This window comes from Alosa alosa, chromosome 10, assembly GCF_017589495.1.
Source record: "Alosa alosa isolate M-15738 ecotype Scorff River chromosome 10, AALO_Geno_1.1, whole genome shotgun sequence".
Classification (NCBI taxonomy): Eukaryota; Metazoa; Chordata; class Actinopteri; order Clupeiformes; family Clupeidae; genus Alosa; species Alosa alosa.
Genome location: NC_063198.1, coordinates 27,893,882 through 27,921,381, shown reverse-complemented (window position 1 = coordinate 27,921,381; position 27,500 = coordinate 27,893,882). Strand labels below are relative to the sequence as shown.

General features: G+C 47.1%; 1 protein-coding gene across 1 annotated transcript in view; it reads left to right on the top strand.

Moving 5' to 3' along the window:
* The window catches only part of LOC125302254 (protein CBFA2T2-like), a 40,462-nt gene that overhangs the window by 1,545 nt on the left and 11,417 nt on the right, over nucleotides 1-27,500 (top strand). The window contains exons 2-3 of the mRNA XM_048255362.1: nucleotides 25,877-26,023; nucleotides 26,952-27,193. Coding sequence (XP_048111319.1) covers nucleotides 25,877-26,023; nucleotides 26,952-27,193 — 389 coding nt within the window. The remainder of the gene's footprint in view (nucleotides 1-25,876; nucleotides 26,024-26,951; nucleotides 27,194-27,500) is intronic.

Here is a 27,500-nt window from a genome sequence, read left to right as displayed (position 1 = left end):
GAGACATCCTGGAAGAAAACCTGCTCCAGAGAGCTCTTGACCTCAGACTGGGGTGACGGTTCATCTTTCAACAGGACAACGACCCTAAACACACAGCCAAGATATCAAGGACAACTCTGTGAATGTCCTAGAGTGGCCCAGCCAGAGCCCACACTTGAATCCCATTGAACATCTCTGGAGGGATTGGAAAATGGCTGTTCACTGATGCTCCCCATCCAACCTGATGGAGCTCGAGAGGTTCTGTAAAGAGGAATGGGCAAAACAGATAGGTGTGCCAAGCTTGTGGCTTCATATTCCAAAAGACTTGAGGCTGTAATTGCCGCAAAATATGCCACCACAAAGTATTGAGCAAAAGCTGTGAATACTTATGTAGCCTACATATAATATTTCCGTTCTTTATTTCTAATAAATTTGTCATTATGGGGTATTGTGTGTAAAATTTTGAGGGGAAAAAAAATTGAATCCATTTGGAATAAGACTAACATAACGAAATGTGGAAAAAGTGAAGCGCTGTGAATACTTTCCATATGCACTGTACATCCTTTGATTGTTTTTGTAGGCCTAACCTACTCTTTTCATTCTTAAAAAATACATAATGTCATAAATAATGACAGCCAGTATTCAAAGTAATTACACTGGTGTTACTGCTAATGTAATAATAATAATAATAATAATAATAGGCTAGTTGTCTAATAATAAAGATATTATGAATATGTGTGCTTATAATATCAAACACACACACACACATTTGTATAAAATATGTAAATGCATACATTGGTTGTATTATTATTGCCTTCTCAAAGCAATCTAATCATTTAGGGAAACTCTGAGAGCATTTTTCTTTTGCTGTGGAATGCTGAGATCACAACTGAACAACTAGCACTTGCTCACACTTGTATCAGGCAGCACAAAGCCATCACTGAGCTCACAGGGGCAGTTTCCTGTGGCAAAGGATGCATTCGACACAGACTGCTGAATAGCTGGGCCCTGTAAGTCTCTCTCTCACACACACACACACACACACACACACACACAGTCACCACACTCTGTTTTCAGCGGCAGGATTTGGAGCTAATCCACTAGGCAAAGTTTCACACCATCTGGAGTTTACAGCTCCTCAAGAGCTGAGCAGCAGGAGGGCCCCTAGCAGAGGATACGAGAGCACACCCACTCCAGCCTGACCCCCACGGGGGACAATGCCCAGTGCCACTCCGCCCGGCAGTCCTCGCCAGGTCGCCTGTGCCCAGGGACTGGCCCCAATATCAAGATTTAATCCTCAGGGAGGTGTGTGTTGGAGGGTGGGGGATTGCTCCTCCTAAGCATAAATAATGAATGAGCTCTTTAGAGGTGTGAAGGCCATTGATGCTGCTGGAAATGGAGGTTTATTATTATGGAGGCGATTGCCACTAGGGAGCAGTGATGTTTCTCTGGGCGGTGACACTGGGGCTGATGGTGATGGATCTGATGGTTATGGTCTTTTTAAGGACTTTTAAAATCCATTTGAATACAAACCCCCCTCCGTGTTAATCCCTCACCACCTAGCCTCCCCACCCAACCCCGCTTTTGTCAACAACCAGGGGCATGGATGGAGAAATTCTGATGGGATTGGATAATGGCTCATTCAGTGTGGGAGATTTGAAATAATATTACTTTGGCTGTGCTTATGAGAGCATGTAGACGGGTGCATACTTTGTTCTCACTCTTGGGCAATTGTTCCTTCATTTGTGGAGACTTTTTTGTCTCTTTATTCAATTACACTCAGTTAAAAACATATGTAGCCACTTGGATGGCATGGTGTTTTTTTCCCCTTTTGTAAATGGTGTGTGTGCGTGTGTGTGTGTGCGTGTGTGTGTGTGTGTGTATGTGTATGTGTGTGTGTGTGTGTGTGTGTGTGTGTGTGTGCCTGTGTGGGTTGCACACTCCCGAGTACAAGACAGATTCCTTTCCTCTGACTTTTAAAAGGGAAATAAACGACAAAGGGTCCTTCAGGTTTGCATTAGCAGTCTAATTGGTTTTGGCTTTGACTGAGGTTTGCAGCTTGGCTGAGCGGCGCTTTGGTCGTGTGTGTGTGTGTGTGGGGGGTGCTGCACCTCGGAGAGTCAGAGACAGGGAGGGAGAAAATGAGGACGCGAGAGAGAGATGGAAGGAGAAAGAGATGGGGGGATGAAGGCAACACAAGCAGAGTTCATACTTGTGGGACACTGATTGTACTGAGAATGACTCAGAGAGAGAGAGAGAGAAAGAGATGAACTCCCCTTTTTTATGGCAAGCTTCTATATATCTTGCTGCAACTTTTGCACTCTTTTGTTTCTCTCCTAATAGTATTCTTAGACTTTGATCCTTAAAGTTTTAAATTGAATCTCTGCATTTAGGAAATAATTAATCTCTGATTCTTTCTATTGGCAGAATTCAGCCAAGAAGTAAAGCCCTGTTTCTATGGCACCTTGGTTGCAGTTGGCGCATAGCCTGTCTTCTCTGGGCAGCTAGATTTGCCTGTGTCTGCCCTAAGTATAAGTATATATACTTTTTTGATCCCGTGAGGGAAATTTGTTCTCTGCATTTAACCCAATCGGTGAATTAGTGAAACACAAACAGCACACAGTGAGGTGAAGCACACACTAATCCCGGCGCGAGTGAGCTGCCTGCTTCAACGGGCGACGAGGGGAGCAGTGAGGGGTTAGGTGCCTTGCTCAAGGGCACTTCAGCCCCACTGGTCGGGGCTCGAACCGGCAACCCTCCGGTTACAAGTCCAGAGTGCTAACCAGTGGGCCACGGCTGCCCTTCTCGATAGCCAGACTGTGATTGCTTAGTCTGTACCATGTCAAGGTTCTTCTCTGTCTGGTATCAATGACTATGGATTGGTAGTAGGGTTGCAAAGGGGTGGAAAATTTCCGGTAAATTTCCGGAAACTTACTGGAAACTTTCCATGGGAATTTACGGGAATTAACTGAGAATTTTTGGTAATACTTTTTCATATACAAACATTAACATTTTGTTTCATAATAACCAATATGATTTGTTTGTTCATATTTTTGCTTAGCTTAGCATACAAAGCTAGCTACCATGCTAGTGGGAATCCCATTCTCTGCCTATGGTTTACTAGCGTGCTAAACTAGCAACACTGAAACCACTGAACTGCCCAAGATACACCATGCCACTCAACAACAAAATCTGATTGGTTGGAACATTAACTGACTATCAGTTTGTTCAGTTAGAATCCCAGAAAATGGTAAAACAAGTAAAAAAAATGACACAACATACCATTACAAACCTTATGTAAGTTATATATAAGTTGTTAAGCTTGTATAAGCTGTGGTTGTATAAAATGAATTTTACATATTGGCCATAATAATCTATGATATGACCTAATATGCTGAGGAAATAAATCCAAAAGTGCTCCGGGAAGAAGTTTTTTTTTATCACATACATTGCAGAGGACTTTATTTTAATTAACACTTTATTATTATCAACACCATCAAGCCGTTTTTGAAAAGTAAATGTTCCAATCAATGATCCAGGCAGCACATTTTCTTCTCTCTCCTTCATTTTACAGTCTAATGGTTACTGACTGCAACGGCTCGGGGTCAAAGGTCATACAGAATCGATTAATCTGCGTTATTTTTTTTAATCAGTTATTTTTTCTCAAATTAATTAATCGAAATTAATCAGTTATTTTGACAGCCCTAGTATTAGTATTATGCTGCAAGGTGGGGTTTTGTCCACTACATTTAAGTTCCCTGTTATAGACTAAATTCCTGTATATTCCCGTTAATTCCCATGGAAAGTTTCCAACTTTGAAAATTCCCGGAATTTTGCAACCCTAATTGGTAGTCTGTCACAGTGTACTCTCTGTACACAGTGTACTCTCTCTCTCTCTTTGTATATGTGTGTGTGTGTGTGTGTGTGTCTGGTACAAGCCTACCCCTATCTCAGAGCAGAGCATCCCCACCATCACCTGCCTGCATGTGTTGCTGTAGGTTCCAGATGCAGGGAGGTCTGGCCTCCACCTCTACACCCCCCCCACCCCTGACCTGGTAGCTAGTCTGCCTCTCGTTAATGATTAGAGTCACTGTATCTCCTCGACTTACAAAGGGAGAGATGTGGTATGGGATTTTGTGAGGAGCTACAGATCCACTGGAACATAACATGACAAATCGTGCAAATGGATGGCGCTGTCAGGTATGGAAAAGTACAGAGTCCCAAAAGCAGAGGCTTAGTGTTATTTATGTGTTGTTAGATCAAACCTGAGCCTGAAGTTTGTTCTTAGGCCAACAAGACCTTTGAAATGAGATCTCCTGCACTCATTTGTTGCATAAGGGCATCTAGTATTTCTTCGAGATGAAAACTGTCTGTTGTGTCATAATAAACAACTTGATCCTTCTCAGGATGTTAGCACATGCGCTACCTTTTTCTTCCAACCCCTTCTGCGTAATCACTGCAGAGTTGCAGTAACAATAAATCAAATTATTTGAACAGTCACCCCCAAACTAATCCTCCTTCAGCCTAAAATCACTCAAAGAGTGACACATAAAAACAAAAAAGGAAAAATAACTTGCAAACACTTAATAGCAAGTTTTCTATGCAGTGTTAATTCACTACAATCACTGCCACATTGCAAAAGGCTTTAAAACATCAGTGAAAATGTTAGGCCTAGCAGTCTCGTGTCGCCTCTTGTTTGTGTGTTGGTGAGACGGCACCAGTCCGGTTTCACCAGTGCCGAGCTGGGCCATCAGTCCATCAGTGACTGCTGCACATGCGGGGTACGGAGAGGAGAGGAGAGGGAGAGGAGAGGGAGAGGAGAGAAGAGGAGAGGAGAGGAGAGGGAGAGTAGATGATGGGAGAGGGAGAGGATGGGAGAGGAGAGGAGAGGATGGGAGAGGAGAGGAGAGGGGAGAGGGGAGGGAGAGGAGAGGAGAGGATGGGAGAGGAGAGGAGAGGATGGGAGAGGAAAGGAGAGGAGAGGATGGGAGAGGAGAGGAGAGGATGGGAGAGGAGAGGAGAGGAGAGGAGAGGAGAGGAGAGGAGAGGAGAGGAGAGGGGAGGGAGAGAGGAGAGGAGAGGACAGGAGAGGGAGAGGGAGAGGAGAGGAGAGGAGAGGAGAGGAGAGGGAGGGAGAGGAGAGGAGAGGAGATGGGAGGAGAGGTGAGGGAGAGGAGAGGAGAGGACAGGAGAGGAGAGGAGAGGAGAGGGGAGGGAGAGGAGAGGAGAGGACAGGAGAGGGAGGGAGAGGAGAGGGAGAGGAGAGGGAGGGAGAGGAGAGGAGAGGAGAGGAGATGGGAGGAGAGGTGAGCTGATGCTGGAAGAATGGATTAGCTGTGAGGGAGACATGGATGTAATTGACAGCAGGCTGGACAGCTGGTTCTTGTTGCCGGGCGCTGCATGGACAGGCCGGGGAGATTGTATCCAGATGTGTGCCGCCTCCTCCGAGCGCCCGCCAACAACAATTCCCTGGAATGTCAGTCTGCTGGAGACCTGGGCCTGTTAGCATGACGACGTTCCCCAAACGGTTGAAGAGCCATAACTCCCAGGCTCTGGTCTCTGCTTTATGGGGATATGCTTTCTGTTTATTTCTCTGTTCGGGGTTTTAGGAGTATCCCTCAGACCTTGTTAAGGACATGTTCTATAGGTGCCCTCTGATGTTGTCTGTGAATATCTTCATCAGTGCTTCTTGCACTTCTTGTGTGTATACACACACACACACACACACATACATACATACATACATACATACATACATACATACATACATACACACATTTTTTAACTTTTTTTAACTAAACTTGTGGTAAACTGAAAGAACATATTCACGGACAACATATGTTGACTGTGCCCACATATACACCAACAAAGTCTTACCAGTTGGCCATTGTTTTCTTTATTCAAAAGTGGTCCTGAATGAATTCAGCCTTCTTTTCAAGTTTAGTGAACTTTCTACACGTGACTAGGGAGATGATTTTGGCACTTGATAGTTTGCAGGCGTTCTGCATTTTTTATTCCCTCTTCTTTTGTGATGCACGGAGGGCGGAACAAAGGTACCAGTCTCCCGGCAGTAAATTAGAAGGGTGACCATTTTTTAAAAAGCCTCTGAAAAGGGGCTTACCAGCACATTAAGCTTTTTAATACCCCTCTTTCTCCACCAAAAACTCCTCCTTCACTTTTAAACAAAGCCCATTTTTTAAGCTTGTTCCCACTCTCTACCCTCCTCCTCCTCTTTTCACTCTCTCCATCTCTCTGTCTCGACATCTTTCTTTCTCCCTCGCTCGGTCTTTGGGTGTTGTGATGGAAAGGCCAGCTGTTCTGTTGCTGTCGGCACCCGGGCGGATTACCCGACCAAAAATAAAAAAAAAAAACCTCTTCCCACTTCAGACGGTGTGAACTCCCATGAAATCTGGGCAGGAATGCGGCTCGTAGCGAGGAGGGAAACAGCAGCATTGCTCACTGTCACCTCGCCATGAGCCATGACATGTGGGGGATCCAGGAGCCCGGAGACCCCCCTGCGCCTCCGCCACCTCCTCATGTTTAGACCAGTGAGGCTAAGGAGGTTTTCAGCAGAGGCTGATGTTTGTGAGGCATCAGGGCGATTACCTTGCCCAGCGTGCTACCCCAATACCCCCTCTCTCTGCCCTGGGGGTACGAGTCAGTCCCCATCAGCTCTTTTCCTGCCTGGGACGCGCGAGGCAGCCTCAGGGCTACTTCTGCTGTCCGGGGGATTCGTCCGAGCCAAACTCTGCTTTCAAATCCGGCATAAACAAGGCCTCAGGTGGGCTTGTGTGTTGTTGTCAGGTAGCCAGTTACAGAGAGGGAGGGAGGGAGTGTGTGTGTGTGTGTGTGTGTTTGCCAGTGGCTCTGAGAGAGGCTGTATCCTCTACAAGCCTGAGCAGCTATGAAATCCAATGTGGGAGACACATTCCACAGCAAAATTTTCCTTCTCTCTCTCTCTTTCTCTCAGTCTCTCTACCTTTCTCTCTCTCTCTCAGTCTCTCTACCTTTCTCTCTCTCTCTCCCTCTCTCTCTCTCTGTCTTTCTTTGGCCTTATCTTCAGAGCTGTAATTGAGTCCTTGGTTTATAGAAAAAATATATCTCACAGGCTGCATCTCTTCATGGCCAGGTGTTCAGGACACAAACTGCAGCTGAACCACCTGCAAAACACAGGTGTGTGTGGGTGTGTGTGTGTGTGTGTGGGTGTGGGTGTGTGTATGTATGTGTGTGTGTGTGTGTGTGTGTGTGTGTGAGAGAGAGAGAGAGAGAGAGAGAGTCACGTGTGTGTCACAATAACACAGCTGCCGCTCACACCCCAGGGTCAGAAAGAGATGAAGAGATAGAGGGATTAAAGGCCGACGCACAGGTGGATGGGTAGAGAGGAAATACACTGAAATAAGAGACAGATAGATAAATGAAGACAGAAAGAGAAGAGAGAGAGAGAGAGAGACAAAGACAGAGAGAGAGATATAGTAACTGTGCACCTGCTCATGGAGGTGAGCAGAGCATCCTCTTTATAAAACAGATGGCTGGACTTTCCCTTTCTCTCTGTTGTCTCCGAGAGATCCGTTCTCTCTCAGGATTGGTCAGTTTCAAGGCCTTATTGACACGACAAGAGTTCTTATGTTGTTAAAGTGTTCAGACTAACATATATAACAATACAAATTAATAGATCACAATAATAATATTACTGTGAATAATAATCATAAAAAATATACAAATAAAAATCTCCCTCTTCTCCTCCAGCATGTCTTGTGTTACCAATCAGAGAGTGGCCGCACAATGCACAGCCTTGTCACACATAGAGCGAGGCTTTGTTCCGGTCCCTTCACTAAACCCTTCACAATATGGCCATTTAGTCTCGGACATCCCCCAATATGTATCCCGTATCGGCCCAACCCTCTCGGTCCAGCGAGGTACCATTACCCGGTCTGTGAGACCACATCTTGACTTTTATCATCCTCGCTCTCTCCCTGCCCCTCTGTCTCTCTCTCTCTCTCTCTCTCTCTCTCTCTCTCTCTATCTCTATCTCTCTCTATCTCTTTCCACAGATGGCGCAAGTTAATTGCATTATCGCCCTTGTTATTAATGTCACCTGCCACTGTAAATTCAGGAGGAATAATGTGTGTGTGTGAGTGTGTTTGGGAGGGCGTTTGATGGTTCAACCGATTGCAGCAATCAGTTGAAGTGTAGACCAGATTAATAGTTGTATTTACACATCAGACACACCCACACACACACACACACATCAACACACACACACAGTGCAGGGCTGATGCCAGTGAGAGTGAACACAGTTTTATTTGCCCATGCGTGCAGTTGTTTACGAGTTGTCCTTATTTTAATGTGCTGAAAATTTGGGAAGGTTGGCAGAGCAGGAGGGACAAACAGACTGTATGCTTAGCAGAAAACCCCCATTAGTAATTTATGCTGCTCTGACTGGTGTGCTGTCATCTTGAGAGTATTGACTGTTGGGAATGAGGAATGTATGAGTGCGACCGTGTGTGTGTGTGTGTGTGTAAGGGTGCATGTTTGGTTGATCTGTTATTCGGTTTAGCTGTGCGGCAAGCGAGCCCAGTTATTGAATATCATTTGCAGGCGTATTGGAGAGCGCGTCTGCATCTGCAGTCTTGGCGCACAGCTGTGTGTGTGCGCGCATGTGTGTGTATGTGTGTGTGTGTGCGTCTGCATCTGCAGTCTTGGCACTCAGCTGTGGAAACTTGGGGGAGATGTAGCCAAGTGAGCGTGTGACCCACCTCTCATAAATCTCAAGTGCGGACTCACACGCCCCTACACACTCACCGAGAGCGTCGTGCCACTCACACTCACTCATACACACACACACACACACACACACACACACACACACACACACACGCACACGCACACATGCACACACGCACACTCGCCCTCCAGGGCTGGCACCAAGTGACACTCGGCGGCAGACACAGACACCTCACTCCCCAACACACACGCTCACAGAAACACACACACGCTCATATGCAACAGAACAACATACTATATACAGTCACGCTCTAGTGTGGAAAAAGTCCCCTCCAACACACACACACACACATACAGTGTGTGTCTTTGGGACGAGTGTAAGAGGAGCCGTGAGGGTTTTCCGTGGGTGAGTAGGCGTGTCAGGTCTTACTTAAACTAATGGCTCCCAGCAGTGCAGAATGGCCAGACACTCTGGAGCCGCTGGCTGAGGCCTGGAATGCCACTGCCGGCTCTGAGCCTGTCTTTCATCCACCGGGAAACCAGAAGGGGGGAGAGGGCTGGGGGGAGGGAGAGAGAGAGAGAGAGAGAGAGAGAGAGAGGGAGAGAGAGAGGGAGAGAGAGAGGGAGAGAGCGGGAGAATGTTGCTATTTCTTCTTGGAAGGAGGGTGTCTGAAAATGAGGACTCAATAGCAGATGGAGTGAAGCTGGAAGACAGTCAGATGATTTAGGACTTTAGTGTGTGTGTGTGTGTGTGTGTGTGTGTGTGTGTGTGTGTGTGTGTGTGTGTGTAAAAACTGTACATGCGTGCATTCTCATGCCAGTGCATGTGTATTTATATAGCATGTTTCCTCTATGCACATGTTCTACAGATCTCTTTCCACATGTCTTCATGATGTCAGCCTCATTGTAGTACTATGGCAGATGGGAACAGTGCGCTGTATAATAATCTTATAATAAACAGCGTTGATTGTTATGCTAAAGATGAGTTGTGGGAGGCAAGATGGCCGCCTCTGTTTATCTGTAGCACTCAGATTCCCTGAACATGGGTATAAGTCCCACGCTGTAATAAGCTGCTCCACATTCAGAAGACTCTGGCCTAATTTAGTGCATATGCTTGGAGAGGGTTCTTCTCCCTCTTGTTGGAGTCGCCAATCCATATTTCGAGCCAGCGAGTTTCCCCATTGAGGTTTTAGCTCACGACTGAGGTAATGGAAAACACAGCATTCAAAATGTAATATATCTATAATTGTAAAGTTGCAGTGGTTCTGTAGTTAATCAAATGCAGAGGCCGCTGCAGTCCTGGGGACAAAATGTACGAGAAAATCAGCAATATCTCAGGTGCTTTCTGTTCCTCATTAAGAGAGCGCTGGCTTACATTTACAGGGCTGGACAGGGACCAAATTACTTACATGGGCTCCAAAGAATCAAGCAAGCATGCAATCAAGTTTGCAATAATATGAATACATTCATATTTACCCATATTCTGCTCACACACACACACACACACACACACACACACACACAGCTTAATACTGTTTGAGTCATCCAAACTCTTCAGAATGACCTAGATGTTGCCAACTAAAGGTGCTAGCTAGGCTGGTGCTTATTGACCCTCTCTGCCCACTGTAGCTGCTGCCACTGTTCTATTTTCAGACTGAGCCTTGTTTGCCCACTCCTCTTTTCTCCTTTCCTCTCCTCTCCACTCCTCTGCCTTGGGGCGCTTCCTCTCTGGCCAGGGCATAATTGGTCATTTAGGGCTGTGGCCTGACCGTCTCCCCCAGCCGTCCCTGTGTTTTGACATGAGTCTACCATGCGCCCATTTCCAGCCCTTTGACGGGGGCCACTTCAGTGGGCTACTGCTGCTGTGGGCTCCCCTCCCTCCCTCCCTCCCTCCCTCTCTCTTTCTGATGCTAATCACGCTTCCCAGCCCTAAAGCCTGTCATGCTAATGAACAGGCATCTCACCATTCAGAATGCAGGAGGCTCCTGGCCTGTGGTCTGACACTTTTCACACAGCCACGTTAAGTTAAAACAGTCAGAGTGGTTATACCAGGTTTGGACCACTGGAAATCAAAGCAGAAGCTAAGTGCTCAGATATCCATGCCCTACACTTAATGAATTGGCTTACACTAGACACATTCATAATGCTGATGTACTCTACAGTTTACTCTTAGTTCACTACAGTAGATAAGAGTACAGCTCATTACTTCCAGTCCTCACATTACATGTTGGGGTTGGAGGTCCAGTCATATTACATTATTGCCTATTTGAGGTGGACATTTACGTTATATGCGTTTGAGATCCCCATTTATCAGATTTCTGATCAAAATAAGCGTAAGTGCTTGAGGAAAAGAGAGAAATGAGTGAAAAGAGCTATGGCCACATTGCCAAATAGCTTCAGACAGTTAAGAGGCTGGGATGTGGAAAGTGGCTGTTCTCCTCCAGTCCTCTGCTGTACCACTGCAAGTGTCAACAGCTGTGGGCCGCCGACGACCGTACAGTCGGAAGACTGTGGAGGTCTGATTTCACAGCTGCGAGGCATCCAAACCCCACTGCCCAGCTGTTCCTGTCGGAACTCTCGGGCCTTGTGAACTCACCGCTGGCCCCAGACCTCTCCCCACCCGACTCCCCACTGTCCTCCCCCTACGGTCTGCTCGTCTGAAGACCAGTGTGGGCGAGATATGGGCGACTGGGGGACGCAGGGCAGGCGAGCGGGTCTCCTGAGAAATGCCGTGCCTTATCTCTGAAGCTCTTTTCTCCTCCGTTCCCATCCCTCACGCGTTGACATACAAGGCTATTAAAGACAGGCGAGGGAGTGAGATCATACTTTTTGCTCTCTCCTTTCTTTCTCACTCTTTCTCAGACACACTCTCTCACTCTCTCTCTCTCTCTATATCTCCCTTTCTGCTTTCAACAGGCCAGAGAGTTAGAGAGAGAGAGAGGAGAACAGAAGAGTAGAATGTGGCCCTTGTTTATTTTTCTAAAAGTAGATGCTCTGAGAGGGAGCGTGTGAACATTGCCAGATGCTTGGGGTTCACTGAGATATCTCATTTTGTGGTGGAGAACTTTTTTTGCCACGAAAAAGTCTCATATAAGGTCCAGTAAAATGATTAGCATATGTGTGTATGTATCTGTTTATCCTTGAGTGCTATTGTGCCCATGAGAACAAGGGTTTGCATATTATATCCCTCTATTACATCCCTCTCAACGAATGCAGGGGAAACATGAATTTAGTACCACTGTTGACATTAATTCTCAGCAGAAGTCTTTGAGAATGCAAACACACACATGCACAAACACTCTCAACCATGCACACTGTGCTCAAAGTCATACATATTGAGTATAATATGACCTCAAGCCTTTTAGCCGACAAAATGTAACTATGAAAACAATCTACTAGAGTCTGTTGAACTGTCTCCATGTATCTCTTGTTCTCAGTTGTCTGTTTGTCAACTCTGTTTATTTATACAATTTAGATTATGCTAAGTGTGAGGTTTAGTGAACAGTTTAGGCACCTGGGCCGTCAAATGTCTTTTCCTTCGGCGTTGACGTGCTGGGAGAAATAGCACATGTTAATGAGCTGCTAATGTTCTGTGGGAACGAGAGCCAGGGAATGGGAGTGTGTTTGCTCATCTCCTCAAGTGGGAGAACTGACTGCCAATGGCTTAGGAGGCTTTTTCTTTGTTTGATCTGAAAGTTGTAGTTCCACATGGATGAAAAGAAAAGATGGCCACGGCTATTGCGGCCATCGGAAAATCCATGTAGATTAAGAGCAATTAAGTTACATTTCTCCGTTTTCTGTGTAGGCAGTGAATGCCGTGTCAAGGAATCATCTCTCTCATTTCTCTGTTCTGTGGATCATGCAAAGGGCAAACTGTAATGATGGAGACAGTTATTTTTACTGTTACTAGCACCTCATTTTACGTAGGTCCTAAGACTGTTGCATCATTCTGGAAGTGAGCTAGTCTCCTGAGAGAAAAAAAAAACAATGCTATGGTTTTTCATCAATTGGTGTTGAAGAGCCCCTCACCCTTCCTGAGCTGGCACAGAGTCTGTGTAGCCTTTGAGTGCCAGAACAATTAGTTATGTTAATTACAAGACTCCAGCACTAAATACATTAAATAGGTTGAGCCCTATTGGCTGAGAGCCACGGGGAGAGGGCGTGGCTAGGGGCTCTGACATCAGCCCTCCACTTTGAGTAAGCAAAGAGAGTGTGGGAAAAGACACACGCAGAGCGAGTGAGAAAGAGAGCGAGAGAGACAGAGAGAGAGAGAGAGAAAGAGAGAGAGAGAAATGTACACACATGCCTGAGACCGCAGAGGAGTAGAGACTTGAACATTGAGTCAGAGACAACAAAGGACAGATAAAGCGTGCGGTTAGAGAAAAGAGAAAGAGAGAGAGGAAGATAACACGGTGCAGAGGACGACAGAAGAGAGAGAGAGAGAGAGAAAAGGGAGCAACGTGTGTGTGTGTATGCGCGTGAGTGTGTCGCCCTGCCTGGATCGCCTTTCCCATCTGGCTCCCATCTGTGTCTGTGGTTGGGGAGAGCAGGCTGACTGCAGCCCACATATGTGGGAAGCCTAACACATGCCCAGCATATGAAGGCAAGCGGACAGGGAAGAAAGGAAAGAGAGAGAGAGAGAGAGAGATAGGAAGAAAGACAGAAACGCACACACTTATCCATTCTCTCATTCACTCACTCACTTGAGAAAGACAGCAGCAGAGGACGGCAAAGGACACGCTCATCACAACTCTTTTGGAATAAGCCAGGCAAACAACGGACTACCTTAGGGAGGAGGTGAGCTATGCACATGTATTTATGTGTGTGTGTGTGTGTGTGTGTGTGTGTGTGTGTGTGTGTGTTGCTCTGTGCTTTCTAATCAGAGCACTCACTCACAGTAGTCTTTGTTAAGGTAGCAGCAGGGATAGCACATGGGAGTGCTCCAAGCACTCAATCTCTGATTCTTTAGTCTATTGCCTGTTGAAATCTGCATGCCGTCCATACCCATATTTCATACCCAGGTGCAGTTCAGCCCAATAAGTAGAGACTATGTAACATTCATTAGGTGTGCACAGCAGTAATATACCTCATGAAAGGAACATTGTGTAGTCTTCTTGTGTGTGTGTGTGTGTGTGTGTGTGTGTGTGTGTAGAGGTGTGAGAGATGCTGACCTGCATGCGTGTATCGTGCATATTGGTAACACGTGGCACTTTGAGCACAGTGGCGTCCCGTCTCTTTCATACTGTCCCAACGCTTCAGTTTGCGTGAATCATCTGTGAAGCCCTGCGGCCCCTGGCAGTCCTGCTGGGAAGGGTTATGGACAGAGCACAGGGCTTACGGGCGGCGTCAGGGGGACACTGGAAGTTGTTTCCTTGAGAGCTTTTGCTAACTAGTAACAGTTGGACTGGCTTCAGAGCTGTGCTGCGAGCGTTGCCTAAATGGCCCATGTGTTTATATGTGTGTCATTAATGCCACTCCAAGCTGAACAAACATGGGAAGGAATGTATTTTCTGAAGCGGCTCCTTTGTGGACTCATAGATTGTGTTGGGGGTGAGAAGGAGATGTTGTTAATAGACAGAGAGAGAGAGAGAGACAGAGAGAGAGAGAGAGAGACGCGGCTATGTTTTTACGGATGCAGTGCTCCAAATCCCAGTTCATGGAGTACACAACTGCGGAGTGTCAAGACAACATGACAGGAGACGGCTGGACACTGTCAGTCTGACAGAAGTTTGTGTGCATTAATCTGTGTGTGTGTGTGTGTGTTATAAAGGTTCCTGTGTATGTTGAGTTTTTTTTATAATTATATTGAAAAATAAGCTTAGACTGCTGGACTGTGAACACTCAACAAGCTGATTGCATGATGTGGAACATGTCCCTTTAAACTGGAATAAATGAGAAACCTCAGCAGTGACAGAAAGAGAGAGAGAGAGAGAGCGATGGAGGGAGGGAGGGAAGGAGGGAGGGAGAGTTGGAGGGCTTGCACACGTGCACAGAGCAGCTGTTATCCCCGAACGAAGCAGGAAACACTAGATTTGTTCCAGTGCCTGACTGTAGAGTAACTGTCAGTGTGTGATCTGTGCAGCTACCGATCTTATCTATTCGCCCCTTAGTAAATGATATATGTGTGTGCTTGTGTGTGTATGTGTGTGTGCTTTTGTGTGTATGTGTGTGCTTTTGTGTGTGCGTGTGTGCGTGTGTGTGTGTGTGTGTGCGTGTGTGTGCGTGTGTGTGTGTGTGGGGTATTGAATGAAGCGGTTGTATCTGAGGGGTCTGTGTAGTGTTTTTCTGGCAGGGCTCGTGGGCCCATAGAGAGTGACGGTGCAGCAGGAGTCTGTTCACTGCCCTTGCTGCGCGGTCTTGGTCTGGGCGGTGCGGCCTTGGTGCCCTTGGTCGGGTCGCGGCACGCCTCTCTGCATAACTGCTCCCTCGGCGGCGGCCCTCTGATGTGTTGGCCTGTGGCCCCTGCTCGCTGACCCGGAGCTGCTTTTTGTACTCCTCTACTGGTCACTTGGGGCCCCATATGTGTGTGCTTGTGTGTGTGCTTTTTGTACTCCTCTACTGGTCACTTGGGGCCCCCAGAGGCCTGAAGGGAATGGAGCCAGAGGACGTTAGGCCTTGTCAAAGGGGACAGTGGGGCCTCTTGCTGTAACGTTCGCTGGCGCCTGTTGTCTGTGTGTGTGTGTGTGTGTGTGTGTGTGTGTGTGTGGCAGGGTGTCTGTGTGTGTGTGTGTGTGTGTGTGTGTGTGTGCAGGGTGTGTGTGTGTGTCTGTGTGTGTGTGTGTGTGTGTGTGGCAGGGTGTCTGTGTGTGTGTGTGTGTGTGTGTGTGTGTGGCAGGGTGTGTGTGTGTGTGTGTGTGTGTGTGGCAGGGTGTGTCTGTGTGTGTGTGTGTGTGGCAGGGTGTGTGTGTGTGTGTGTGTGTGTGGCAGGGTGTGTGTGTGTGTGCGTGTGCGTGTGCGTGTGTGTTTGTTTGTGTATGTGTGCATTCATGTGTGTGTGTTGTGGGGGTTAGCTGAAATGCATTTCAAGCTCCCTTTTGCACTATCAGCAGGATCCAGAAGATGTGCCTTATCTGGTGAGTGTGACTGGGGGAGTGTGTGGCGGTGAGAGATGGGGTGGTATTGGGGGCAGCAGGGGTGGCCGTCCAACTGGGCAGAGGCCCAACACACACACACACACACACACACACACACACACACACACACACACACACACACACACACACACGTCCTGCAAGTGTGTCATCTGCTGGGCCGCAGATTCTGGTCCAGTCAGCCCGAACATGCCTCAGGTGAGGAAGATGGGCCGTCGTTCCCCCAATTTCGCTTTGTCCGTCACATCCCCCACTGCAGCACACACACACACACACACACACACACACACACACAGAGACAGAACAAAGATAGTCACAGACACACTCATTTCTCCTTTTGTTCTAGAGCACTGCTGTCTCCTTTTGTAGTCCTTATCTCTAAGTCTCAGAGTGTGTTAAGCACAGTTTTATGCACACTGGCTGGGCCCCTCGTGTGTGGCTGTGTGGGTGTGATAAACTGCCCTGCCTGGGCCTCCCTTGCGCCCATGTGTGTCTGTGATCTGCCAGTCTGTCTTCCTGTGACCCAGTTAATCCTGCCCTCCACCTTGACAACGCCTTAAGCACCACTAAGCCCAGGTTGGCCGGAGGGTACAGGTGGAGGCCAGAAGTCCTGCGACCATAGCCCTGAAGAAGGCACACCAGAAGCAATTATGGGGAAGCGATTAGCCTCCATATGCCTTAATTCTCCGGGCTTTGGCCTGACAAGAGTCCGACAGATATGCAGATAAATGTAATTTGTCATTTACTATGCTTAGATTTCTTAAAAGTTAGCGAGAAATATATACTGTACAGTCTAAATGAAAACTGTGGTCTGAGGTGATTAGTGAGCCAGGCTAATTACTCACACTGTACTCACAGGAGGACCAACAAACAGTAGTTGCCCTGGCAACGCCTCTACCCCCTCTGACCATGGAAAAGGTGTATACAGTAAGATTCAATTCAGTATAGACCCTCAGCAATAACCTATGGCAGATTCTGTAATTATCATGGTGATTGGGTCACCAATGGTTATCCAAATCAGCCTGGCTAGACCAGAGCACAGCAAATCCATTTGCATCCCCTCACTGGGTCACTACTTGTATGCAAAAGCTGTAACTTACGCTGGCATTCACAATCAACAGCCAGAGATTTATAGATTACATTACAATGCAAATGAATAGTCTGCTCAGGGAAACAGTCATCTGTGACATTCATAAATCTGGCCAAGATGATTATTAGTAAAAGATAAAATTACGCACACAGACGCATTCTTCTCGTCTAATTTCGATCTGTTCCCTTGTGAAATATGCACTGATGTCATTCCTGTTGCTGTGGGTATAAACAAAGCAGCGTTTAAATCAGTCAGCTGGAGTAGCTCGCCGTGCTAGTGCTAGTTTAGCATCCCCAAGCCCGCCTGCCTTCTCCCATGCCTTAAAAGGGGATGAGTCAAGGCACCCCAAACTATTTCAATCGTGAGGATATTAATCCAGTTAGCAAAACAACGTTGTTGGCAGCTCTTCGTTCCTTTATTTCTTTCTTTCTTTCTTTATTTGAAGCTATCTATCTCTCTCTTTCTTTCTTATCCTCAAGAAATGTTCCAAAATATTTTACTCATGTTTTTTTCTTTTTTACTGCTGGCATGCCTCAGTGAAATAGTTGTTGTTGTTGTTGTTGTTGTGTGAATTTGAAATGAGAGACAGAGAGAGACAGACAGGGAAAGAAACAGGCAGAGACAGAGTTGGTGAGGATGAGCTCTAAACAGCATTTATCATTCAGAAGCTGCCAACTATGTCCTGCTCAAGTTTACGAGCAGGCTTCAAAACAGCGCCTGTGGCAGTGCACCAACACCTGGCTCTTGCTGGGTGACTTGTGTGTGTGTGTGTGTGTGTGTGTGTGTGTGCACAGGAGCAGTGTGACACACCTGGATTTTTCAGGGCACACCTGGTGTGAGTGGTGATGGGGCAGTAAGGCTGTCATTCACAACAACCCCCACACACACACAGGTTTATCAGGGTTAGGCAGTATGCACTGGACTGGACTGGTGTTAAGAGTATGTTTTGTACAGCCGAGCGAGATGTTTTGTCTTTTTCATTTTATGAGGTTGTGTCTTTGTGTGAGTGAGAGTGTGTGTGTGTGTGTGTGTGGGGGGGGTGCACACGTGCATTTTCCCTCAGGTCAAGTAGATTGTCAGGACAATGATGAGCACTCACCCCTCTTGTGTGACCTTTGAACCCCGGGAGAGTGTCTGTTGTTTGATTTATGGCCTACTGTGTGTGTGTATGTGCGCGTTTTGTGTGTGTGTGTGTGAAAGAGAGAGCGAGAGAGAGTGTGTGTGTGTGTGTGTGTGTGTGTGTGTGTGTGTGTGTGTGGCGTCCCGGTTGTGCTGTATATTTTGATGGGGCCATGTTGCCCGTCTGTTGCCCTGTTGGGGGTTGAAGAATAGGAATCAAACATAAGGACGGCTCCCTGCGCCCCAGCCCATGTTTTTAATGCCTCATGTAATTGCTGGGGCTCGTTTGTCATGCTGCCACCGAAGGAGCCAATCACATCTGCTGGTGGCCTGAGTGATTGATTAGGAAGCAAATCAATTAGTCCCGCTGAGGTGAGAGGCCGGGTAACTCAATAAGCAGATAATCTACTAGTGCCGGTCAAGCAAAGGTTCTTACTTTCTCCCCTGACGCAGATAAACATTAGAGCGTAATGTGTGTACTTCTCTGGCGGACACACACGTTTGCTCAAAGGCGAAAATGGAGCCAAGCCTACCTATTGGGTCTGCAGGCCTACCTGCCTGTGTCGGTGTAAAAGCAACATATCCAGGAGAGCACGGAGATCTCAGGTCTCCCCATGCATACCTCTTCCAAGGTTTGCGCCCACACGGCATATTTGCTGGGACAGACTTTATGGTAGCACTGTGGTGGTTAACACTGCTGGATCTCGATCTCTCTCTCTCTCTCTTTTGCCTCTAAGCACTTCTCCATTCCCTTTCCACCCTTTGCCAGACAAGCAAAGCAGACATGCAGACGGGCACTCACACACACACACACACACACACACACACACACATACACACACACACACACACACATAGAGAGAGAGAGACAGACAGGTCAAACAGCACAGTGCTGCACTCTTCTGTAAAGGTGCCTGTTTTAGTTGGTGCTTTGCCAGAAAGAGAGAGAGAGAGTGTGCATGTGTGTGTGTTTGTAGGTGGTGTGGAGTGTGTGTTGGCCAAGGCAAACACGACAACCGCTTGACAGTCTTACGTTTCTGATGAAACACCCTGTCTTTTTCCTCTCGCTTGGCGCCTGTAATGGGCCGCCTAATTTGTGCAGCCTGTCTGTGTTTTTCTTCCCTCTGGGATGTCCTTCTTACACACACACACACACACGCACGCACGCACGCACGCACGCACGCACGCACGCACGCACACACACACACACATGGTTCGTTCGGAATTAAAACAAGATATCCCTTGCAATTCACATCTGGACAAAATTTGACTATGCATCTGTGGAAAATATAATTATAATGTTATAATATTAGATTAAATCTGCTCAGCTGTAAATTCCAACAAAATTAGTCTTCCTCATAATCTTAATTCTCATATTTTAAATAGTAATAGTAAAGGGTATGCTTTAAGTTTTACTTCTCAACAACCTTCCTTATCGTAGAGATATAACTCACTGTCCCTGTATACACACACACACACACACACACACACACACACACACACACACAAACACACACTCTGAAAATGAGCAGCCACCTCTGAGAGAAGCCTCTTAGTTATTTGCTCAGTTGCCCTCACTGGAAGACAGGGGAAACTCATAACCTGTTGCTGAGCTCTGAGGAGAGCACCACACACACACACACACACACACACACACACACACACACACACACACGTTGGCAAGGAGGAACAGATGTGTGTGTATTGTCAGTGTGAGGGGACTGACAGGCACCAGGTGCAGCTTTTGTTTCACTCCCTGCCTTAAGTCCTCGCTCTGTGCCGTGTGTATTTGTGTGCGTGTGTGTGTGTGTCCATGACTGTGTGGTTGTCCCTCTCTTTGCTACTTTGCATTCTCCGGCCCTCCCCTCCCCTCATCCCTCTCTCCCTCCCTCCCTCCCCTGGAACACATTGTCTCTCTCTTGGACGGGGCGGGCGCTCCAGCCTTCTGTCCCTCTCCTCTGACACAGGTGACTGTTGGGGGCCCAGCTGGCCGCCTCTTGCCCGATTAGGCCCATATGGTGAAAAGGACAGAAGGAGGGAGGGAGGGAGGGAGGGAGGGAGGGAGGAGGAGAGGTGGGGGTGGAAAGGCAGAATATCCCCCCCACACACTCTGTCACACACACACACAAACACACTGCTGCTGCTAAGGAGCTGATAGCTTAACCCTTTTGTATCCTTTGCTTCAGGGGCCGTTTCTGTCTGTCCCCCTCTCTCTCTTTCTCTCTCTGTCTCTCTCTCTCTCTCTCTCTCTCTCTGCTCTGTCGTTTAGTGAGGTAGTGCCCGGAGGCGGTACAAGGCTTCATATCTTTTGTTCTCGCGTGTTTAAATGATTTCTAAGCACTGGGCCTTTTAGCAGGGTATTTTAATGGAAATTCATATATCATATGAAACAAAGGCGTGTCACTCATTTAAAATACGTTCTTTGCCCAAATGCTTTCTATGTTAAGTGCTTTTGCCTGGGGTAGGAAAAAAAGGAAAACAGTTTTTTTAATTCTCTCTCACCGTCACTTGTTTGGGTTGAGTTATCTCCTTTGTATTTATTGTTGAATTAAACATATTTTCCCCAGCCCTTTAAGTCATATACTTGCTGGCCTCATAAAACCTTCAGGAGGCTAAACATTGCTATTAATCGTAATCGTTTACTACATAATACCTATGCTGCTACAGTGATTATAACTATTGATGTAGTAAATTCAGTCTCTATGCCATCCTGACAAACGATTGGGTTTTGCAATGCCCCTCACAAATAGCATGAGGGTATTATTGTATGTTGTTTTATATTGATCGGACATATCAATTTGATATTTCTGTATCCCGTGCATTTGCAAGCTCAAAGAAGCACATGGACAGGAGAGGAGTCTGAGTCTGAGTGACAGGCCTGAAGTCCTAATACTGTCAAAGCCACAGCGACACCTGCGTGGGCAGCTGACTGTACAAACCACAGGGTCACCTGCAAGCCCACAGAGGGCTCTGTCTCTTGCTGATAAACCCCATGAGCCCAGGAAACAGCAGTATATTAAAAGAGGAAGAATGTAGATTAAATGAGGAAGTATTTCCTTGTATCAGACTACTGAATGAACTAGCCTCCCTTGTGAATCCAATGAAAGGTCACTGCTCAGCGATACTTCAGACTCCAGATTGCAGATTTAACTTCTTGAAGATTCAGCTCTTTGGCCTTTTTTCACCAAATCCTGTCTTGTGTAGGAAGTGACAGATCAAAACAGCCACAGCCATGTGTTCATATTGTCATATTGACAGTCACATGTCTCTGACAAGCGTGAAATACAATAGGCCACCCCCTGGTCTTCGTGTTGGTGCAGGGCTGATTTGGTGCTGGGTGTTTGTGTGTGGTGTGTGTGTGTGTGTGTGTGTGTGATCCTTTTTTAAGCACAAGGTCACATAGTAAGTCACTGCGGGCACATGTCAGGACATGTCAGTCAGAGATGTCTGTGTGCGTGTGTGTATGTGTGTGTGTGTGTGTGTGTGTGTGTGTGGTATGAAGCGTTGCTAGGCTCCTGGAAGGCAGTAGAGTGTACGACGCCATCACCTGACATCCTTCTCCTTCTCTCCGTACTGTATTAGTGCAGCTGTGAGCTGTGAGCTTTCTGGGGGACAGATCTTCATCACTCCCTTTCAGTCTTGTAGTCCAGGTGCTGATTCTTTTTTTTTTTCAGAGGAGTTCATGCCTAGAAGACCCAATTCTTTTCGACATTTCCCCTTTTCAACTTTCTCTCTCTCCCTCCCTCTCTCTCTCCCTCTCTCTCTCCCTCCCTCTCTCTCCCTCTCTCTCACCTGACACCCTATCTCTCCCCAGCTGTGGCTCTGCATGCCTATTTACCCTCAAGGGCAGAGCGCACCTGGAGCACCTGGAGCCTTGCACTCGTCTATCGCCCCCATTTCACCATCCCCCCATCCAATCCCCCTGCTTCTCTTCTCTCACTTCATCCCTATCCCTCCATTCCACCTTCCAAAACAGTATAAGAGGACAAGAATTTATCACATGCAAAATCTGCTGGCGATATCACTTGAATATCATGTGTAAAATCATTTCACTAGTGTAACACTTTCTATGTCACATAGAAAATCATCTGGCTATATCACAGATAAAATCCTTTGAATATTGTCAACATTATTGAAGTTAGTGGACTATGACCTTCGGTCGGAGCTACTGGAAGCTTACTTGCAGTGCAATTTGCACCAAGTAGTTAGCTTTGGTTAGCTCCTATGCAAAAAAATCAAAATGCCGTTTTGCCGTTTTAACATAGGCCTACTGATGATCACAAAACCCACTCGAAGTCAGATGACAGAAGTGAGTAGGACAAAACGTCTGCATTTCAGACTCCACTGCAATAGTTTGACAGGTGCAATTATTCAATATCCCCATGTTATTTTCCCAAAAGACAAATTGCATGGACCTGGATCTCCTTATATGGGCAAAGATGGCAGCTTTTTTGTAGGGGAACTTCAGAGGTCTATGCTTGATTAGGGCCTTGTTCCATGTTCACCTGTGTCTTCTTGCTCTTGTCCAGTGGTTTGTGTTCCCTGATTAGTTTCCTGTGTACTTAAGGCCTTGTGTACTTGCCTTGCTCTATGCTTGCTCATTGTGTTTCCACATCACCGTGCTGTTTGTGTCTGCCTGCTGTTGTGCTGCTCCTCTGCTTGCTTGTGAGTAAAGCTTGTTAGTTCTGAGCTCTATCCTGGTGTCAAGTGTGTTGCGGGGCATTTGGGTCCAGCCAAACCTGAGAGTGTGACATGGCCTGGTCTCTGGTCCTTGTCAGTGGTGTGTGTGTGTGTGTGTGTGTGTGTGTGTGTGTGTGTTGTGGAGTGGAGTCGGTGCTATGAGTGTGAGGGGGTTAAGAGATCAACAGGGCTCAAGAGTGTATGTGTGTGTGTGTGTGTGTGTATGTGTCTGTGTGTGTGTGTGTGTGTGTGTGTGTGTGGTGGGGTATCGGGGTGTCTATACATCAGCTGTCTCCCATCTCCCTTCATTTGTCAGCATTACCGCGGGGAGTGGCAACCGTTTCAGCTGTGTCAAATGAATGCTAAAGATGACCTTTCCTCTGTCTCATCTGATGCGGGGCGGGAAGGGGACCAATTATGGCCACGTCCACAGGGACATGTTGTCCGTTGCCCGAACGCTGTTTGCTGTGAGACGTTGCCTGGACAGGTGGCACACACTCCAGCAGAGAATATTTATTTTCTTACTAAATCAATATTTATCAGCAAGGACGGATGGCAGTTTCTGATGATATTAGAGTGAGTCGCTCGCCGTGTGGCCCCTGGTGTCACAGGGGCCATGTCCCAGCTGCTTTAAGTGTACATGCAATCTGTGTGTGTGTGTGTGTGTGTGTGTGTGTGTGTGTGTGTGTGTGTGTGTGTGTGTGTGTGTATTTGTATATGCGTGAGTGTTTGTGTATGTCTATCTTGTTATCTTGTTAGTACTACTCTGTGTCTCTTTCGCTCTCTCTCTATCTCTCTCTCTTTTGAGTGTGTGTGTGTGTGTGTGTGTGTGTGTGTGTGTGTAAATAATGTGACAAGCAGTCTCCTCTCCCAAACGCCTTGGCCTCAGGTGTGAAGGAGCAGTTGTGTGTTTAGCCAGCCGTAGCCATAGCCAGTGCCTCATGAGGCAAGCGCTGCCCAAAGACAAGAGGAAGAGGAGGAGGAGGAGGAGGAGGAGGAGAAGAGATAGGGGTGAAAGAGTTCAGCCAGAAGCACAAAGATAATTCAAGTGTCTGCACTAACTTAAAATCATATTACTTATAATGTAACAGCACTATACAACATCGTAGACATTAACAGTGCATTTAAAATCAGAATTAGATTTTTCATTCTTTCAATATAATATTCTTCAATATAAGCCATGGCTGGTATTCCCATATAGCCACTCGGATTATTGAGGTACATTATGGCATATTTTATTTTATTTTATTTTATTTTGTAATCAGCCAATAGAAATCAAGATTTTGGCACCCACATACACACCCACATCCTTCTAAATATTTGTTTCTCTCGAACCAACACCAGAACCTTTTTCCAAGGTGTTAGATAACTCAGCCCTGATAAGATAATTTTCTCAACAGAAGGGGTGGATACAGGATTAATGTGTGTGTGTGTGTGTGTGTGTGTGCACATTTCTCCTGCCGCGTGGCAGAGGCCCAAATGGCTGCCTGCCTCTCCCTCTACCCGCATCCATCCCTCACTCTTTCTCTCTCTCTCTCTCGCTCTTTCTCTCTCTCTCTCTCTCTCTCTCTCTCTCTCTCTTCTCTCTTCCGTCCTTCCTGCCCTCCTGAGAGCAGGGACAGGTGGACAGAAAGTGGGGTGCTCCGCCGAGCTGAGCGAGCCGTCCCAAGTTTCCCGAGCACAGGGCACTGCAGGCATTTTCAGACAGGCAGCAGGCAGGGCAGCCCTGAGTCGCTCGGTCGGACAGGCGCGGTGACAGCCAGGGCCCCGCTCAAGAACCGCGAAGAGGGAGGCTCAGGTGCAGCACAGAGGGAGCTGTCAAATCAAGAGTACCAGGGGGCAATAAAGAGTTTACCAATCCCCTCACACACACACACACACACACACACACACACACACACACACACACACACACACACACTCTCCTTTTTTCTCCATTTTTATTCAATAAGGTAATAGATTATTCATTTATTGGGCCCATTGTTAATTCATTGCACTCCTTAGCGCTGGGACGGGCCTCCTCTTTGCGTTTGAATCCTCTCTTTGTCCGAACGCTTAATTTCCAAGCCATCGGTTTTATATTGTCTTTTGCATCATATTACGTGCAGCATGTGTCTTTTTTGTGGGAATGACTAAACACTCAGGGAGTGCATTGAAATCAGAGCAATGAAAGTGCAGCGTTAAGAAGTTTTGAGGGGCAATCGCATTAAAGACAGTCACCCTCCCCTCCAAGAAAATAATAAAATTAAAAAAAAAAACTCATGTGGCTTTATCTTAAGAGGGCGTTGGGTGACCTTTGGCAAGCGGCTCTGTCTTGCCTGTCTATTAAGCAGTGCTCTAAAAGCATTTTCAGCGGGCTCATACACTCTAAATGGAGACAAGAGCCGCCTTCACGCATCTCTGCGGAGACAATGGCATGTCTGATCTACGACGTCCACGGCCCTGGCTATCTGGTGGTCCATTGAGCAGCGATGGCGCATTGAGCCGTGCGGGCGTTTAGTGCTCAAAGGGCTTTGTGGGCCTCATTAGCAAGCGTGAAATAGCAGGTCCCTGCGCCTTTTCTCTGCAAAAAGGGGACTCAATGACATGCTATTCTTAAAGGCCACAATGGCGCCTTCATTGTAGCCTGCGCTCGGGACTGCCCCAAGTTTTTGGGAGACATCTGCTTTCTGGAAGTGGGGTGGGGGTGGTGTGTGTGTGTGTGTGTGTGTGGAGAGGGGGGTTGGGTCAGACGCTGGTGTTTTCTTGTGTTGTGTTGTGACAAAGCGCAAGCTTTCCTCTCGGTAGGGTGAATATGGTCCAGTGAGTGGGTTGACCACTCTGAGCCATTGTTTTAAGTGTGTGTGTGCTGCTGCATCATTTCAGCTTGTCCTCAGTGCAACATGTTGGGCTTTGGGTTGGCTCTGCACCGCTGATGTTTTATACTCTTTGTATGTCCACAAAAAAGGTTTATGGTGGGAGCTCTTAATCCTGTGGAACCACCAGCTCAATCAATAACAACATTTTCTCTCTCTCTCTCTCTCTCTCTCTCTCTCTCTCTCTCTCTGCTTCTGTTGTTGTCTCTCTCCCCTCCTCACTCCCTCCCCCTCCTCTCTTTGTCCATCCTCCATCTCCCACTCCTCCCCCTCCCCTCCTCCTCTGCTCCCTCTTTCTCCTCCCTCTCCTCTCCCTCTCTGCTCACTCTCTCTGACAGACAGTGGAGAGAAGAAGAAGGTCTCTGCCATGCCCGGTTCCCCTGTGGATGTGAAGACTCATTCCAGACCGGCTCCCTCCGCCATGCCTCCTCTCCCCTCCGTCAACCCCAGCGGCCCGCGGCCAGCCACCTTCTCCTCCACAGCGCGTAAGTGTGCACCACCTGTCTCTCTCTCTCTCTCTCTCTCTGTCTCTCTAACCTCTCTCTCTCTCTCTCTACTGACTCTTTCTCTCTCTGCATTTTACTCAAGATGTGGTACATGCAAGGGTTGTTTGTGTGTATAAATGTGCTATGTTGTGATTTTAGGAAATTGGATTTTTTCCTCAGTCTGTAGTTAGTGAGCTCAGCTTTGTTAGATATTTGGATAGAATTACGTCCAGTTCTCTAGTGTCACATTAATGAGAGAGGGGCAGTTGTGTTTACTCAGTCTCTCTGGAATGATTTGGAACACTGCTGGTCAGTTCTGGTTGAGTTGCAGCTATTGCCACCTGGTGTTTCCCAGAAGCAGTGCACCCTTGAGCAAACTTTCGTTGGTGATCATGTACATTATTTTTCCATTTTCTGTTTCCCATCACTGTTTGACTATTTCATGGTCAAGTAATGGGCAGTCTGTTAAATAGGAACAATAATGTCCATTTGGCAATTGGTTGGCCCAGCATGTGCTTTAGCTGATAGTTATTTTTATTAGCCATTTTTAATTATGTTAACCCTTTCATCAATCCTGCCCCTGCCCTTATTCTAAACCTGTGATACCCTGTGCTGTCTGACTTTGATTCAGCTCCATGCCATCAGGTAATAATATTTTGTTGTGTTTGTTTGTGTATGCGGATATCTTAATCCACTGTCCAAATGAAGGTTTTGTATTATGATGAAATAGACAGTTAGTTTCCAGTTATTCATATGCTTTATTTTCTGGTCCTAATACATGCATACCATTCCCAACCTTCCCCTTTCCCCATCAGTGGATACATCCATCCATGCCTGTGTGTCCATCCTTAACCTCATCTCTCTCTCTCTCTCTCTCTCTCTCTCTCTCTCTCTCTCTCTCTCTCTCTCTCTCTCTCTCTCCCTGCAGTGACCAACGGGATGAACCACTCGCCGCCCACCCTCAACGCGGTGCCCTCCCCGCCGCAGCGCTATAGCAACGGCCCATCCTCCTCCTCCTCGTCCTCGCTGGCCAATCAGCAGCTGCCTGCCACCTGTGGCGCACGTCAGCTCAGCAAGCTCAAGCGCTTCCTCACCACGCTACAGCAGTTCGGCAACGACATCTCGCCCGAGATCGGCGAGAGCGTCAGGAACCTGGTGCTGGCCCTCGTGGTACGTGGATTTACCCATGATCCCTCTCTCCTTCACCCCTGAGCTCTCTCTCTCTCTAGTACTGGGTGTTTAACAAGGTCTTCATAGCCAGTTTGCTACCATTGTGACCTAAACTGATACAAAGCACCAGGCACAGTTCAGTGGGTTGTTTAAAACATTCTTGCAACACGATTGAAAAATTCTTCCAAGGTCAGATTTCATGTCCTTTCATGAGAAATCTAGACTATAAACAGGTCTCCACTGTGCTGCAGCTGGTATCGTCTTGTCACATGGCTTTATGCAACAAGGAAGGAGACGGGATGGATTA